Here is a 16,146-nt window from a genome sequence, read left to right as displayed (position 1 = left end):
CTTGGATAAAGGAGGAAGGGAAGGGAACAAACATTTATTAAATACCTATTAAATGCCAGCCACTTTGGAAATATTGTCATTTGCTATTCACAGTCACCCTGAGAGGCAGGGTTATTATCACCCCCATTTTACAGATGAGAAAACAGAGGCAGACAGAGGTTAAATAACTTGTCCAGGGTCACTCAGCTAGTATGTGTCTGAGGCTGGATTTGAACTCAAGTCTTCTTGATTTCAGGCCACAGGGCTCTGTCCATCCACTGGACCACTTAGCAGTCATCTCAGTCTCTCTGGACTTTCACTTTCCTTATCTCTAAAATGAGGGAGTTGGACTAAATGACCTTTAAGACTCCTTCCAACTCTAAATCTTTGATCCTGTGTCATCTCTGGACTTCTTCCCTTTTTTTGTTTGTTTATTTTATGCCCATGCCAGATGCTGGAAAAATCATACAACTGGTGAAACTTCAGGGGGATGTGAGTGACATCTTGACCCTTTCAACCAGAATCTCCTAAAGTGTTTCTCAAACACGAAGCTGTTAGCACCTTCTATGGATGGCTGAACAGAGCCTAGAAAAGGCCTTGCATCCAAGCTATCGTTAAAGCCACCACAGTAACTGACGTGGGGAGCAGAACTCAGATTTCTTAAGATTTCAGCCACCCAAAGAATTGGAAATCAAGGGGATCCCCATCAATTGGGGAATGGCTAAACAAATTGTGATATATGAATGCAATGGAATTCTATTGTGCTATAAGAAATGAGGAGCAGGCAGACTTCAGAAAAACCTGCAAAGACTTATATGAACTGATGCTGAGTGAGGGAAGCAGAAGCAGGAGAACATTATGCACGATTACAGACACACGGTATCTCTTATGACTAACTTTGATAGACTTGGCTCTTCTCAGCAATACAAGGTTCAAAGATAGTTCCCAAAGACTCATGATGGAAAAAGCTATCTACATCCAGAGAAAGAATTACGGAGTCTGAATGCAGATTGAGGCGAACTATTTGCTCTCTTTTTTCTTCTTTTTTGGTCTTGTTTCTCCTTTCTCATGATTCATTCCATTGGTCATAATTCTTCTTTACAACTTGACTATTGTGTAAATAAATTTAATGTGAAGGTATATGTAGAAGCTATATTGGATTACATGCCATCTTGGGGGAGGAGAGGGAGGGAACTTGTGGAACGGAGTATTGTAAACTAAAAATAATAAATAAATAAATAAATAAATAAATAAAAAGATTTAAGCCACCTTCAGCATCCCCCCTCTGTCCCTTTCCCCTGGATTTCATCCTCTTAGCTTGGCAAATTTCAAGATGGGGAGCACAGGGTTGGGGTTCCCTAAGGCAAGGATGGAGCCTAATTCTCCATCTAGTTCAACACCCTCTGTGTTGTTTATGTTCAGCCCCAACTACACTCACCTAATAATAACCAACACCCTTGGTTCCCTCAGTAAAAGAAACAGTCAAATAACAGGGCTCCCCCCTGGAAACAGACAAAAGCGCCATTCCTATAATTACATAGCCAGCTTCATAATTACCTTGTAACCCCGGAGAGTAAAGTTTATCATCAGTCACCTGAAATCTGAGATGGAGATATGGCCTGGAATCTGTGATTCTCCTCTCTCCAGAATCAAGGACGGATTTCCAGCATGGGATTTCCTGACTGAATAGGGAGGGCATTTGAGAAACAAAATAAAACAGGTGGACATTACCTAAGTAGTGTGGGGGTGTCCAGTGGCTCGGAATGGTCTAAGATGAACTCTCCCGCCTGGAGGCAGGGGAAGAGCTAAAATGACATACTAATGTTACTTTTCCTCTTCTATCACAGGGCCAGGGCCCCAAGAGTTCCAGCTGAGTCTCTTAGATCTGCCCTTTCTACCCAAAATGCCACCACCAAGGTCCAGAGTTTCATCAGTTCACATCTGGATTATGAGAACACCTTCCTAGTTGACCTCCCCTTTCCCAGCCTCCCCCACTCCAGTATTTCTTACACGTTTTTGTTTTGTTTTTTGGCAGGGCAATTGGGGTTAAGTGACTTGCTCAAGGTCATAGAGCTAGTACGTGTCAAGTGTTTAAGGCTGCATTTGAACTCAGGTCCTCCTGACTCCAGGGCTGGTGCTCTACTCACAGTGCCACCTGGCTGCCCCTATACATTGTTAATAGAGGAAAGAACAGTGGTAGTCATGAGGAAAAAGTGCTTGGTCAGCTTTAAAGTGATTTTTGAATGTAAAATTTTATTATTCAAACACCACTTTCATCGTGGGACTACAGATTTAGAGCTAGAAGGAACTTTAGTCCAACCTCCTCATCCTGTAGAAGGGGCAAATAAGGCCCGGAGGGGGTGACTTGTCCAAGGCCACACATCTCTCCTCTGCTGAAGAACCTACTGCCTACTGCCTACTGCTAGACTGTAAGTCTAGCTAGAAGGGGACCTCAGGGGCCATCTAGTGGTAGGATTTTAGGACCGTGGCTCTAGAGCTGGAAGGGCCCTTAGTGACCGTGGAGTTCAGCCCATTTCTCACAGAGAGATCAAGGGAAGTTAAATGACTTGCCTAGGGTTACACAGGTAGAACCCAGATATTCTGACTCCAAAGCCAAGGCTGTTTCTATTACAACACGGCTGGGGAGATCATCGTGGACTTGAGGGAGGGGAAGACTTCCTGGAACCAATGAGACTTAATCTGTGTTTGGACCAGAAAATTAGACCAGAAGTTGTAGAAGGAAAATTCAAAACCTGAAAGTATTCATTTAGCTGTTTCCTATAAGATACGGGTGCAAAGGAATCTCCTTAGGCCCTTGGCCTTTTTGCTTCTTTCCGAGCACCCATAAATGACAGGTCCTAGCCTGGAAATACTTGGTCTTGTTGTGTTCAGATAGGGCTTAGGAGCCTTAGGAGGCCTCTTCATTTAGGTACCTTTTAGGCTTTTTTTAGAGTAACCTTTCACCTCTTCCATTCTTTGCCTCGATGTCCAGGGTTCCTGTCTCCCGGTAGCTTTCCTGGCTGCTCCTAAGTGTCTACTCGGGCCATAAAGGGCCAATCTCTTCTGCCTATTTCTCAATTCGGTTCCCCTATGAAGGGTCTACTATGTGCACACCATACAAAGTGGTACAAAATGACATGGTCCCTGCCCTTAAGGGGATGATAGTTTCCTGGGGGAGGGAAAGGGTACATTGTGAATAAAAATTATAGTAACAATTTGTTTGGTCGTATCCAATTTTTTGGAACCCCATTTGGAATTTTCTTGGCAAAGATGCTAGAGTGGTTTGCCATTTCCTTCTCCAGTTCATTTTACAGATGAGGAAACCGAGGCAAACAGGGTGAAGTGACTCAAGGTGTAACAGCTTCATGTTTGAGGAATACTTTAGAAGATTCTGGTGAAAGGGTCAAGATGTCAAGAACAGCGTTACACCCACATCCCCCTGAAGTTTTACCAGTCCGTGTGATTTTCCAGCCTCTGACATGGGCATAAAATAAATGAACAAAAAAGAGAAAACGTTCAGCGATGTTAAAGAATCAAAGGTTTGAGTTGGAAGAAACGTTAAAGGTCATTTCATCCAACTTGAGCGAAGGCCAGGGAGATTGAGGCTTGACTGCTAGGTGATGCAGTGGATGGATAGAATCCGGCCACCTGGAATCAAGAAGACTTGAGTTCGAATCCAGACTCAGACACTTACTGGTTGAGTGACCCTGGACGACAAAGGGCCACACAGCTAGTGAGTGTCTGAGGTCAAATTTGAACTCAGGCCCAAGTGCTCCACGCACTGCGCCACCTAGCTGCCCCTAATGCTAACGACAGCTGGCATTTATTTAGAACTTTAAGATTTGCGACCTACATTAACTCAGTCCCTGCAACAACCTTGAGGAGTAAGTGCTATTATTACATCCATTTTACAGATGAGAAAACTGAGGCTGAGAGAGGTCTAGAGATCTTGCCCAGGGTCACACAGACAGTAAGTGTCTGAGAAGGAATTCAAATCCAGATCTTCCTGACTCTGAGAGTTCCAGCACTGTCCACTGCACCGCCCGCTACCACGGTGGCCTCCTAACTGAGTTTCCTGCCTCAAGCCTCTCCCCACTCCCATCTATCCTCCACTTGGCTGCTACTGTGATTTTTCTCAAGCATAGGTACACCTTGTCACCCCCTACTCAACAATCTCCAGTGGCTCCTTATTACCTCTAAGATTGAATAGACATTTCTTTTCTTGGCATTTTAATTTTTTTGGTTACTTTCGGTTTTATCAACGGGTTTTATTTTTATGTTACATACACTTTCAGATTGCTTCCACTTTGTAATAGGGTCTCTAACTAGTCCCCTTACTACATTTCCAATCTAGGTTCACTTTATTATGCCCCACAGACTCTACAATCCAGCTAAACTGACCCACTAGCCAGTCCTTGAACCCACTGCTCTATGTACCATCTCCACGCCTGGAGCATTTCCCCTCCTCACTTCAGCCTTTTAGTTTCCCTGGCTTCCTTCAAGTCTCAGCTTAAGTCTGACTTTCTGCAAGAGATATTCCCTTTTTCCTCCAGCTGCTAGTACCTTCCTTTCTGAGATTACCAGCTATCTACTAAATACATATCTTGGATGTACCTCATTAGGTACATGTTCATTTCTCACATTAGACAGTGAACTCTTCCAGATTGGAAACTGGTTTGTTTTTTTTTTGACCTTTGGATGTCTCTCTAGCACTTGGCACAGTCAGTGCCTGGCATATAGTAAAATCACCCGGAATGTGATAGGTTCAAAAAATAGAGAACTAGACATAAAATTGCAGGAAAATGTGAGGAGGAAGAGAATGCTTAGAGCTGATAGGAGCAGGGAAGGCCATGGAGGAAGGACCTGAGTTGAGCTGAGAAGGAAGGGAAGGAGGTAGAGACAAGGAATGGAAAGCAGCTTATATTAGGAAGCGTGGAAGCAGGAGACTGGGATGAAATGGGAAGGGGAGGGGGAAGCTGGAAGTTTGGGCTGCATTATCTATAATGAAGTGTGTAAAGGGGCATAAAAAAAGTAAAGATGGAAAGGTAAGTTGGAGCAAGACGGTGGAGGTCCAAGCTAAAGTATCCATTAAATAACAGGAAGTCATGGGAGACTTTTGGGCAGAGGAATAAAGTGGTCAGACCTCTGTATCATTACCTCCAGTAAGTCATTTAACCTCCCTCAGCCTCATTTTCCTTATCCATAAAATGGACATTATAATAGTACCTACTACAGAGGGTTATTTTAGGCTCAAACAAGATAACGCATGTAAAGAACTTTGAAAATATTAAAGCACTATTTGAAGTGCTAGCTATAATGATGATGATGATGAAGATAATAATGGATTTTATGTAAGTAATGGATCAGAGTGGGGAGAGAAGCATGGATATTAGCTAGGAGGTTGGTAGTCACCATCCAGCTCATTCTGTCCCTTTCTCCATAATCCCTGCTTTTGTCACCCACCTGGCCACACTGCCGATCTCAGAGAGCTTTGAGATCCCAGATCAGAGAGTCAGATGAAGCAGTAATTGTTCTGGTGACTTCTCTTGTTAATTCTCCCCCTGGGCCTCCCTCCTCCTCAATTTCCACCCTCAGCCTTGCCTTTCTTCTCTATTATTAGTAGTCATTATCATCAGAATATAAGATCTGAACACTGGGACCAAAGCTATTAAGACCCAAATCTCTAGGCAGCCTGGCCCCGAAGTCCACTGGTAACCAACAGTCATTGCTGACTAAGCACGAAAAGGTAAATAAATAAGGTGCGTTCCCCTGCCTGAAGCCAGCCTGGCAGAGCCAGGGAAGCCACCCACCAATTGCAGCTGTTATTTTCTCCCCTCCCTCCCTTTCCTGCCCTGGGGGTGTATGGCACTCACATCTCTAGCATTCTAGACACACTTCTAGGAGGCACTCACCTCACATGGGTTTGAGGGGAGTGGGAGCACCCTTGGAAGGCCAATAGTCAGGGCTGTGCTGGAGCCAGCTCTCACCCATAGTTATGTGAGCATTTATACCTTGGAAATCTACAAACGCTACAAATCAGAGCTTGATGTATTCTTGTTCTGTTGATCATCCAGACTTATGAAAGTGATGGAAAAAATGTTAATATTGCAGATTAAATTTAAAAGTGTGCATGTATTTTCCCATCTGGTTGTTAAACATTTACCAACATACCAGAGTAGGTTTGTTAAGGCTGGGAAGTCTATAGGATTATATAGGTCCAGAGCTCAAGGGAACTCAGGGGCCATCAAGACAACCTCTCCCACCACCCCCATTTTACGGATGATAAAAGCTTGGGTCCAGGAAGGTGAAGGTCACCCAGGTAGGATCTGAACTCAGGTCCTTTGACCCCAGAGACAATGTCTTCTTTCTATTCATGCTTCCTAGGGAGCCCTCATATGTTTGGGAGAGGGAATGTGGAGGATGGTTTGAGAGGGCTTCCTAGGCAGATAGTGATGCTCACCATGTGAGCAAAGCGAAGAGGTGGCTCAGTGGATAGTGTGCTGGGCCCGGAGTCAGGAAGACCCGAGTTCAAATCTGGCCCTAGATATTTAGTAGCTATGTGACCCTAGGTAAGTCACAGCTTCAGTTTGCCTCAGTTTCCTTGTTTGTAAAATGGGGATAATAGCACCTATATCCCGGGGTTGTTGTGAGGATCTAATCTGATAATATTTTAAAGCACTTAGCACAGTTCCTGGCACATAGTAGGTACTTAATACTTATTTCCTTCCTCTCTCTCTCCTTCCTTCCTTTCTTCTTTCCCTTTTCTTTCTTCCTTCCCCTTTCTTTCCATTCCTTCCTTACTTCTTCCCTTTCTTATCCTTCCTTCCTGCCTGCCTCCCTCCCCTTCTTTCTTCTCTCCTTTTCCCTTCTTTCCTTTTCCTTCCCCTTTTCTTCTGCACCCCAGGTCCTGTTCCAGAACCAAACAGAGTGTCTCCCCTCCTTGTATAGGTTCTGGTATAGGGCAGTGTGTATGTAGTGGGGTGGGGTGGGGTATGAGCTAGATATTGCAGAGAGGATAAGAAATAGCAAAGCAAACTAAGACTGGAGATGGGGGCAGTATGAGTGTGTGACTCAGGTGGGCATGTCCCCCACCCCCAGGTCCCGGCCCCCAGTGTCCAAAGTCACAATGGTCTCCCTTGACCCCACCCTGAGACTACCCACATACTACCCAGTACTTCATGGGACCCCTTTCTGATAGGGGCCCATACCAACAGAGGCGTCTCCTTCCTTCCACACAGGCCCTCTACCTGCCAAATTCAAGACACATCAGAAAGTCGTGAAAGATGCCTTACATGGTATGATGTCCTAGGCCCCAGGGTGGGTGAATTTAGTTCTGTGAGGTCCCAGGAGCAGCTTGGGGGGATGTGGAGGCCCTTTAAACAATGCCATGTCACCTGCTATTCCCATGTGCACTATATTGGCTGGGGGTGTGTGGGTCTGTGAGCTTCCTGCAAAAGGATTCTGGGATGGGCAGACAGGAGATAGGGGAAGAAGTCAGAAGATCGGGGTTGAAATCTAGGTTTTCCCTCCTGCTACCTGTATAACTTTGGACAAGTCACTTTATTTCTTTCAGCCTCAGTTTCTTTCCCTGTAAAAATGAGAGGTTTGGATCAGATGCCCTTTAAGGCCCCTTATAGCGCTGTGGCTTCCCTTTTCCTCTAAGACATAAGGTAATAGCTGTTCCAGGCTTCTTTCTCTAGCACTTCAGATCTCTATGTTGCTGGACCCAGGCCAAATAAAGAAGGGAGGGCCATTCTATATTCAGTGGAGAGGAAAAGTGCTCCCTTTCCTTTTACAGATTTCTCTCCTACCCCCACATTATCCTTATGAGTTCTCCTCCATATCAATCCTAGTTCTCAGGGAAGTATCTAATCAACACATCCATACTGAGATGTCTTAGTTTTCCCCTTTCCTAAGGAAATTGACATTTTAACTAGAGATCCTTTCTAGAAGCCAAAGGAATGAATCTCTAATGATAGAATTTTAGTCATCCCAGTAGAATGAAGGGGAGAGTATGGAGAGAGGGGTATATTTCTTGGCATCTCTAAAATCAGATCTTTGGGTATTATCTACCTTTATTTCACACGCTCATAAGGCAGGCTTTTATCTACTCACCAGAATTCCCAATTCAATGGACAAGAGCACAGGAGCCCCAATGGGACTGAGTATTTGGATAAACAAGTTTAAGGACCCCTTCATATGGACTTGCCAGGGGTGTGCTGATAAATATTTAACAATCAGGTTCTGGGGAGATATATGCACAGCTGTTTAAATTTAATCTGAATTATTAACACTTTCTTAAGCCTAGCAAACCCTGATTTCAGAATCAATGCTGACTTCTGAACTATAAAATCTGGTCAAGAGCTGGCTCCCACACACCCTTGGGTCTTGCCCCAGGGAGGGAGGGTTGGGCATGGACAGTAGGGGAGAACTAGGCATGCCTGAACAGTGAGGCATCATCATGCTCCAGCGGTAGGAGCATTGATTCTGGAGTGAGAGAACCTGACTTCAAATCTCACCACTGATGCTTACAGCCTGTGTGACCTAGGGCACAGACATCACTTAACCTCCCTGGGCCTCAGGTACCTCATCAATAAAATGGGGGAGGGGGATTGGATTAGATTAGGGGTGGAGAACCTGTGGCCTCGAGGCTACATGTGGCCTTCTAGGTCCTCCAGTGTGGCCTTTTGATTAAGTCCAAACTTTACAGAACAAATCCTTTTATTAAGGGGATTTGTTCTGTCAGGTTTGTATTTAGTCAAAGGGCCACACTTGAGGACTTTCTGAGGTGTTTTAAGCCTCCATCTATGATTCTATGAACTTTGGTGGGGCTAGCTTGAGGCCTGAGCAGGAGTTGAATATTGAGAGTAGAGAGACCAAGAGGAAGCTGGCTTGATTTCTTCTCATAGAACTAAAGAATCTATCCTCTTTTTTATCCCTCCCACCCCATTTCTCCCATCAAAGAAGGGAAAGACAGGAAAGACCTTAGTAGTTTTTGGAGAGCAGATGGTTAAATGAAACTAGCTGTTAACCTGGAAAGTATGTGAAAAGGCCCCACCCTCCCTTACTTGTGCCTTCCCTCCAAGGTTAGTCACCTAGGGCCTGGCTTGTTGGTCTTTGGAAGAGGCAGGGCTAAGAGCCAGACTTCCTGGGTTCTTCCTCTACCTCCTCTAATCTTTTACTTCTTATCTTTATTCTTCTTTCTCCTCCTTCTCCTCCTCCTCCTTCTCCTCTTCTCCTTCTCCTTCTCCTCTTCTCCTTCTCCTTCTCCTTCTCCTTCTCCTTCTCCTTCTCCTTCTCCTTCTCCTTCTCCTTCTCCTCCTCCTCCTCCTCCTCCTCCTCCTCCTCCTCCTCCTCCTCCTCCTCCTCCTCCTCCTCCTTCTTCTCCTTCTTCTTCTTCTTCTTCTTCTTCTTCTTCTTCTTCTTCTTCTTCTCTCTCTCTCATTCCATTGCTGGATTGATTTCAGAGGGAAAGATCCCAAACCCCTGGTCTAGTGTGACTTGGCTTTTGTCCTCTTGGCCTTTGCCTTGGATATGCTCTGTGACTTTGAGCAAACAAATCACTTACCTTCCCTGGGCCTTACTTTCCCTATTTGTAAAATGAAAAATTAGACTATATAGTTTGTCTCTTAAGGTTCTTGGCTCTGATATTCTAGGATTCTATAATTCTACTTCCCTTCTCGACTCCTTTGCTTGGCTAAGTAATGTAATAGTAGCTTAAGGAATGGGAGACAGATGGTTTCGAGAACCCAGGCCTCTATGTGGGGGTTTCTTAGCTCAGTCTTCTCTATAGAGTTTCTTTTCTTAGCTCTAGGAACCTTTGGTCAGAGCCTGCCTGAGTCTGGTACCCTGCTTCCTCCTGTCCAACCAGTCTGAATAGTGATGCCCCAGAATCACAAAATGTGGAAGACACTTTAGAGGCCATCCAATCTGACTCATTTTATAGGAGGAGAATTCTGAGGCTGAGAGAGGTGAAGTGAGTGGTTAGAAAGTGGCATGTTTGGCAGAGTGGCTACCAGCTACAAGGGAACAAAGGAATCATTCCTCTAATCCACAGGGAGATTGGAGCTTGGGCTTGAAAACTTTCACAGACTCTAAACCAAGTGAAAAAACGTTCACCTTATGGGCCCTTGGAACACTGGACACTTAAGGATGTTCATGATGCTAGGGGACATTTCAGGAAAGTCTTGTAACCTGTGGTAATGCAAGTACTGGTCCTGATAGGCCAACATGGAGCAGGAGGATAGGACCTAATTAGGGACCAGCTAGGGTATGAGGAAGAGTTTATAAAGCTTTTGAGCTGAAAGGGACCTTAGGCATCATATAGACCAAGTCACTCTTATAAAGCACTTTTTAACTATAAATCATGCTATAAATATAAGCTATTATTAATATTACAGGTAATTAAAATGAATATTACAAGAGGAGTCTCCTTCCCTGTTACCTCCATAACTTCCAGGTCTTGAGCCCCATAGTTTGGAAGGAACAAGGGAGAAAGACCAAGAGTCCCCCACAATATTGAAGTAAATCAGCTAGAGGCTATTTTTTTTCCTCAATTTATCCCTGTGCAGCATAAAAGGGGCCTGGAGTTTCGATCCTCTGATAAACTTCTAAATACCAAAGATTATTATTGTTGTTCCAGCTGTGTCTGACTGTCTGTGACCCCATTTGGACTTTTCTTGGCAAAGATACTGGAGTGGTTTACCTTTTCCAGCTCATTTGACAGATGAAGAAACTGAGGCAAACAGAGTTGAGTGACTTGCCTGAGAACACACAGCTAGGAAGCTAGGAAGGCCAGATGTGAACTCGGGTAGATCTCCCTGTCTCCAGGCCAAGCACTTTATCCACTGCATCGCCTAGCTGCCCATAGATAGTAGGGCCATAGATTCATGGTTCTAGAGCCATGGGCATTTAGGACAACCCTTTCATTTTATAAATGAGGAAAGAGAGGTCAAGGGAGGTGAAGTTACTTGTCCAGGGTCATACTTATCAATAAGCATCAGAGGCAGAATTTGAACCCAAGTTCTTTGACTTTGGTTAGTCAATCAATAAACATTTATTAAGCATGTACCCTATGCCAGGCACTGTGCTAAGCATTGGGGAACACAAAAAAGAGGTAAAAGATAGTCTCTGCCCTCAAGGAGTTCACAACCTAATGGGGAAGATAATATTCAAATAAATATGTACAAATTACAAACAGGTTAAATATGAAAAATTATAAATAGAATGAAGAGGGTCTGGGAAAGACTTTCTGTAGAAGATAGAATTTTAGTTGGGAGCTAGGGGAGGTCAGTAGGCAGAGATGAGGAAGGAGAGCCTCCCAGGCATGGGGGACAGTCAGAGAAAATGCCCAGAGCCTAGAGATGGAGGATCATGTTTGTGGAACAGCTAGGAAGCCAGGGTTACTGGATCAAAGAGTGCTTGGTGGGGAGTAGGGTGTAAAAAGACTGGAAAGGTGGGAGGGGGCTGCGTCATGAAGGGCTTTGAACATCAGAAGACTTTGCATTTGATTCTAGAGGCAATGGGGAGCCACTGGAGTTGTTGAGTGGGGGGGGGGCGGTGACATGATAGGATGTGCACTTTAAGGAAATCACTTTGGTGGCTGAATGGAGGATGGATTTGAATAGGGAGATGCTTGAGGTGGGCAGACCCACAAGTAGGTTACTACAGTTGTCTAGGTATGAGGTGATGGTGGCAGTGTCAGAGAAGAGAAGGAGACATATTTGAGAGATGCTGCAAAGGTGAAATTGACAGGCCTTGGCAACAGATTGAATATGGGAGGGATGAGAGATAGTGAGGAATCCAGGAGGACTCTTAGGGACTGAGAGGATGGCATTACCCTGTACGGTATTAGGGAAGGTGGGAGGTTCAGAGGGAAAGATAATGAATTAACTTTTGGAGATGCTGAGTTTAAAATGTCTGCTGGCAAGTGAGTGGCGCAGTGGATAGAGTGCTAGGTCTGGAGTTAGGAAGATTCATCTTCCTGAGTTCAAATCCGGCCTCAGGTACTTACTAGGTGTCTGACCCTGGGCAAGTCACTTAATCCTGTTTAACTCAGTTCATCATCTGTAAAATGAGCTGGAAAAGGAAATGGTAAACCACTACAGAATCTTTGCCAAGAAAACCCCAAATGGGGTCACAAGGAGTCAGACATGACTGAAACGACTGAACAACAACCAGACATCCAGTTGATGTCTGGAAAGGCAGTTGGAGATTTGAGACTGGAGGTCAGCAGAGAGGTTATAGCAGGACAGGTAGATTTGAGAATTATCAACGTAGAGATGGTAATTAAATCCCTGGGAGCTGATGAGATCACCAAGGGAAGTAGTACAGAGGGAGAAGAGAAGAGGGCCCAGGGCAGAACCCTGTGGGACACTTGTGTTTAGAGGGCACGTTCTGGAAGAGGATCCAGCAAAGGAGACAGAGAAGGAGTAGTTAGGGAGGAGGAGAACCAGGAGAGAGTGGTGTCCTGAAAACCTAGAAAGAGGAGAAGGTGAAAACAGTTTCAGAGGCTGAAGAGATGTTGAGGAGAAAGAGGATCGAGAAAAAGCCATTAGATTTGGCAACTGGAAAACTTTGGAGAGAGCAGTTTTGGTGGAATGGTGAAGTTAAAAACTTGATTGTAAGGGATTAAGAAGAGAGTGAGAGGGCAGAAAGTGGAAGCACCTATCTAGATGGCTTTTTCGAGGAGTTTAGGCACAAAGACATATAGGACAACAGTTAATGGGAATGGAAAGATCAGGTGAGTTTTTTGTTTTTTTTTTAGGATGGAGTAGACATGAGCATGTTTATAGGAAGTAGGGAAGGAGCCAGTAGACAGGGAGAGATTGAAAATAAGTGATAGAGTGGGGATGAAAGTAGGGACAATCTGTTGGGAAGGAGAGAAAAATTGTGAGTCGTCTACTTGGACTCATTGAGGAAGGAAGGGGATCAACCTAGAGGTCTGGAAAAAATAGCTATGAGGATTTTGATTGGGTGGTAAAGATGAAAAACAAGAACCTCAAAAGAGATGTGAGGAGTGAAAGTGGCAATGGAAAACAAAGAGTATATTTTTTTTTCATTTTACATTTTTTTGGAGGGGAAGGGCAAAACTACTGGGGTTAAGCGATTTGCCCAAGGTCACACAGTTGTGAGTATGTCAAGTGTCTGAGGTCACATTTGAACTCAGGTCCTCCTGACTCCAGGGCTGGTGCTCTACTCACCGTACCAGCTAGCTGCCCCAAGCAAAGAATATTTCACAGTGTCTTGGATCTTCTTATTATACGCCATTAATAATTGCTTTTTTGTGTGTGAGAGAGAGGCAAATGGGGTTAAATGACTTGCTCAGGGTCACACAGCTAGTAAATAATTGCTTCTTGATTGGCTGATTAATAGATGACCTCCAAGGTCCCTTATAGCTCTGACAGTCTATGATTCTGGCCACCCAGCTTCCTCTTTCCCACATTTGTGTACATGTCCCTTCCTTCTGTGTAGTAAATGTAGTAACCTCTCTTATTTCTATAGCACCTTAGGGTTTATTCAGAACCACCTTGTGAGGTACATAATGCATGTATTATCCCCATTTTACCGATGTGGAAACTGAGGCTCGGAGAGAAGGAGTTGCCCAAAGTCACAATGCAAGCTAATAACTGGCACTGGGTTTTGCATCCCTCCCCAGCCCAATGCAGAAACTTAATAAATCGGTAATAAAGAAATGAATCCAACATCCTCTCCCCTCCCCACCTAATCGTTAATGCTGTCTGTTCCCTTTTGCTTCTCTCCTGTGTCCCCAGCTACCAAGGAGAATCCGGGTGCCTCTAAAAGCCAAACCGGGCAACAAGCCTCAGCTCCCAGGCTTCTGCCGGCTCTCAGACAAGCTGCAGGACCCATCCCAACCCTGCAAGCGCTTGGCATCCACCATGCCCGTAGTGGTAGATCCCTGGAAGCAGCAGCAGCAGCAGGTCATCAACCATTGTTTTTTCACTCAGCAGTACACCAACTCGTACACACCCTTCTACACCTTACAGAAACCCACCTGCGGCTACCTGTACTGCCGGGACACCGACCACACCCGCAAGAGGTTGGACGTACCTTATACCAACGTGACCAAGTGGCGGACTGATGCCATTCTGTAATCACGAGACCCTCACCACCTGAGGCCCCCCGCCCCCCTCCCCCTGCTCCTCATCTTGGGAAGGCTGGGCCCCCGAAGAGGAGGGTGCACTTGCTAGAGGAGGGAGGGGCTGCCCTGGTGAGCTGGGCTCATCGGGGTGGCCACTTACGACGACGAGGGGGGAACTCCTCTTAAGCAGCAATTAAACATTACCCTTCCTTAGCCCACAAATTGAGGCTACAGGGGGACTCACAATCCAAGCAATTTACACTGGATCACGTGTGATTAGCTTCTGGTAGCATGGAACTCTGAGGTACTACCTTTCCCTCCTCCTGAACCCCCTCTTTCCCTTAACTCTCCGTCTCTAGAACAAGGTCCTGGTGCACCCTCCACCCTTGGCATGGCACTGCTTTGACTATGCCCTCATAGATTAGAAGAGTCATTGTATTGGTTAGAACGGATCTTAGAGATAATCTACTTAATCTAATCCTAGCAGGGCTCTGGGGAAAGAACTCTGATTCTGGACTCCAAGGACCTGGATTCGAATTCCACCTACCATGTTTAGAATGTAGGATGGATTATAAGCAGTCACTTAACCTCCCTTGTTTATAGATTTTTCCCGGCCTCTGACATCAGTTTCTAAGCTTAAATCTATGTTGCAATAATTCCTCATTTTGAAGAGGAGGAAATGAAAGCCCACAGAAGGGGATTCCCATGATTTGCTTACTCAAACTCAACCCCACTTTAAGGTTGTCCTTCAAACACCCCCAAACAGAAAGATCATTAAGAAGGAGGACGTCCTGAGATCTCAGAAGATCTACCAGGCAATCACAGCTGTCCTAGGTGCTAGCTGTGTGACCCGGGCACATTACGTCATTCTCTGAGCTTCAGTTTTCCCTTTTCCTTATCCTTGGCTCCCTACTCTCCGATGGCTCTGATTGGTGAGCGTTCCACCTTGGCTTACCCAGTCTAGGGCTTGCCATGGTACTTCCCAGGTATTTCCAAGACCTGCTACTGCACTCATACCACAGCTTGCCCTCCCCTGCGTTCCATCTCTTGCTCCACTAATATGTCTTTCCCAGTTAGACTCTAAACTCCTTGAGGACAGGGACTATCTTGTTTACTTGTGTTTGTATCCCAATGGCTTAGCACATAATAAGCACCTAATAAATTCTTTTCTCATTGAAAATGAGATCCACATGGTTCTTGGAGTTCTAAACCCTCTCCCCTCCCCATTTTCTAGATGAGGAAACTGAGGCTCAAAGAAATTAAATAACTTGACCAAGGTCACGCAAATAGAAAGTGGATTCAAACTCCGGATACTGAGTGGCAGTAGTTGTATGGGTCAGATTAGAGTAGAGGTTCTCAAAGCTCAAAGTCTTGGGCCCCCTTTACACTCTTAACAATTATTGAGGACCCCCTCCTCCCCAAAGCTTTTTTTATGTGGGTTATAGCTTAGCCTACAGGCAACAAGCATTTATTAATTTTTCTGTTGATTATTTGTTCATTGATTTAATTTTTTTTAAAATTTAGCACTTTGTCATCCACTGTGTTAAACATTGGAAATACAAATACAAGCAAAAAGAAAGACTGAATTTACCCTCAAGGAGCTTACATTCTAATGAGGAATGACAAAATATAAAAAGAAGCTGAAAAGAGAAGGAGGTGCTATTGATAGTTACTTTAGTAGAATGAAAATAATTTTGACCTCATGGACCCTGTGAAAGGATCTCAGAGATCCCCAGGGGTCTCTGGGCCACATTTTGAGAACTGCTGGATTAGTTGATTTTGGGAGAGTTGATTTCAACCCTAAATTCTATGATCTTACGATCCCGTCTCCTGGATAATGAGTCAGTAGTCCTGGGCCATACTAAAGGGGAAGGAACATATATCTTCTTTAGAAGGGTGGTGGTGATTCTCTCTTCCACCCAATTCGAAGGTCCTCTCTTTTATGTAATTTTTTGGGGGGTGGGAGAACTGCTTTTTCATTCCTGTCCCCTCTGTCTCTCAGAAACCAGGATAGGAAAATTTTAGAAAATATACAAGGTGTGTTCATGGTGGGTGTATGGGGAAGA

At 44.8% G+C, this 16,146-nt stretch overlaps 1 protein-coding gene across 1 annotated transcript; it reads left to right on the top strand.

Annotated features, from left to right (window-relative positions):
- Positions 1 to 7,183: 7,183 nt before the first annotated feature.
- Positions 7,184 to 14,337, top strand: GUCA1ANB (GUCA1A neighbor). Its single transcript, XM_036766242.1, has 2 exons — positions 7,184 to 7,274; positions 13,752 to 14,337. The coding sequence occupies exons 1-2, from the start codon at positions 7,263 to 7,265 to the stop codon at positions 14,091 to 14,093; spliced, it is 354 nt and encodes a 117-aa protein (XP_036622137.1). The 5' UTR covers positions 7,184 to 7,262; the 3' UTR covers positions 14,094 to 14,337.
- Positions 14,338 to 16,146: the final 1,809 nt, after the last annotated feature.

Source organism: Trichosurus vulpecula, chromosome 7, assembly GCF_011100635.1.
Source record: "Trichosurus vulpecula isolate mTriVul1 chromosome 7, mTriVul1.pri, whole genome shotgun sequence".
Classification (NCBI taxonomy): domain Eukaryota; kingdom Metazoa; phylum Chordata; class Mammalia; order Diprotodontia; family Phalangeridae; genus Trichosurus; species Trichosurus vulpecula.
Note: the sequence above shows the minus strand (reverse complement) of the source record. Positions and strands in the feature narration are given on the sequence as shown.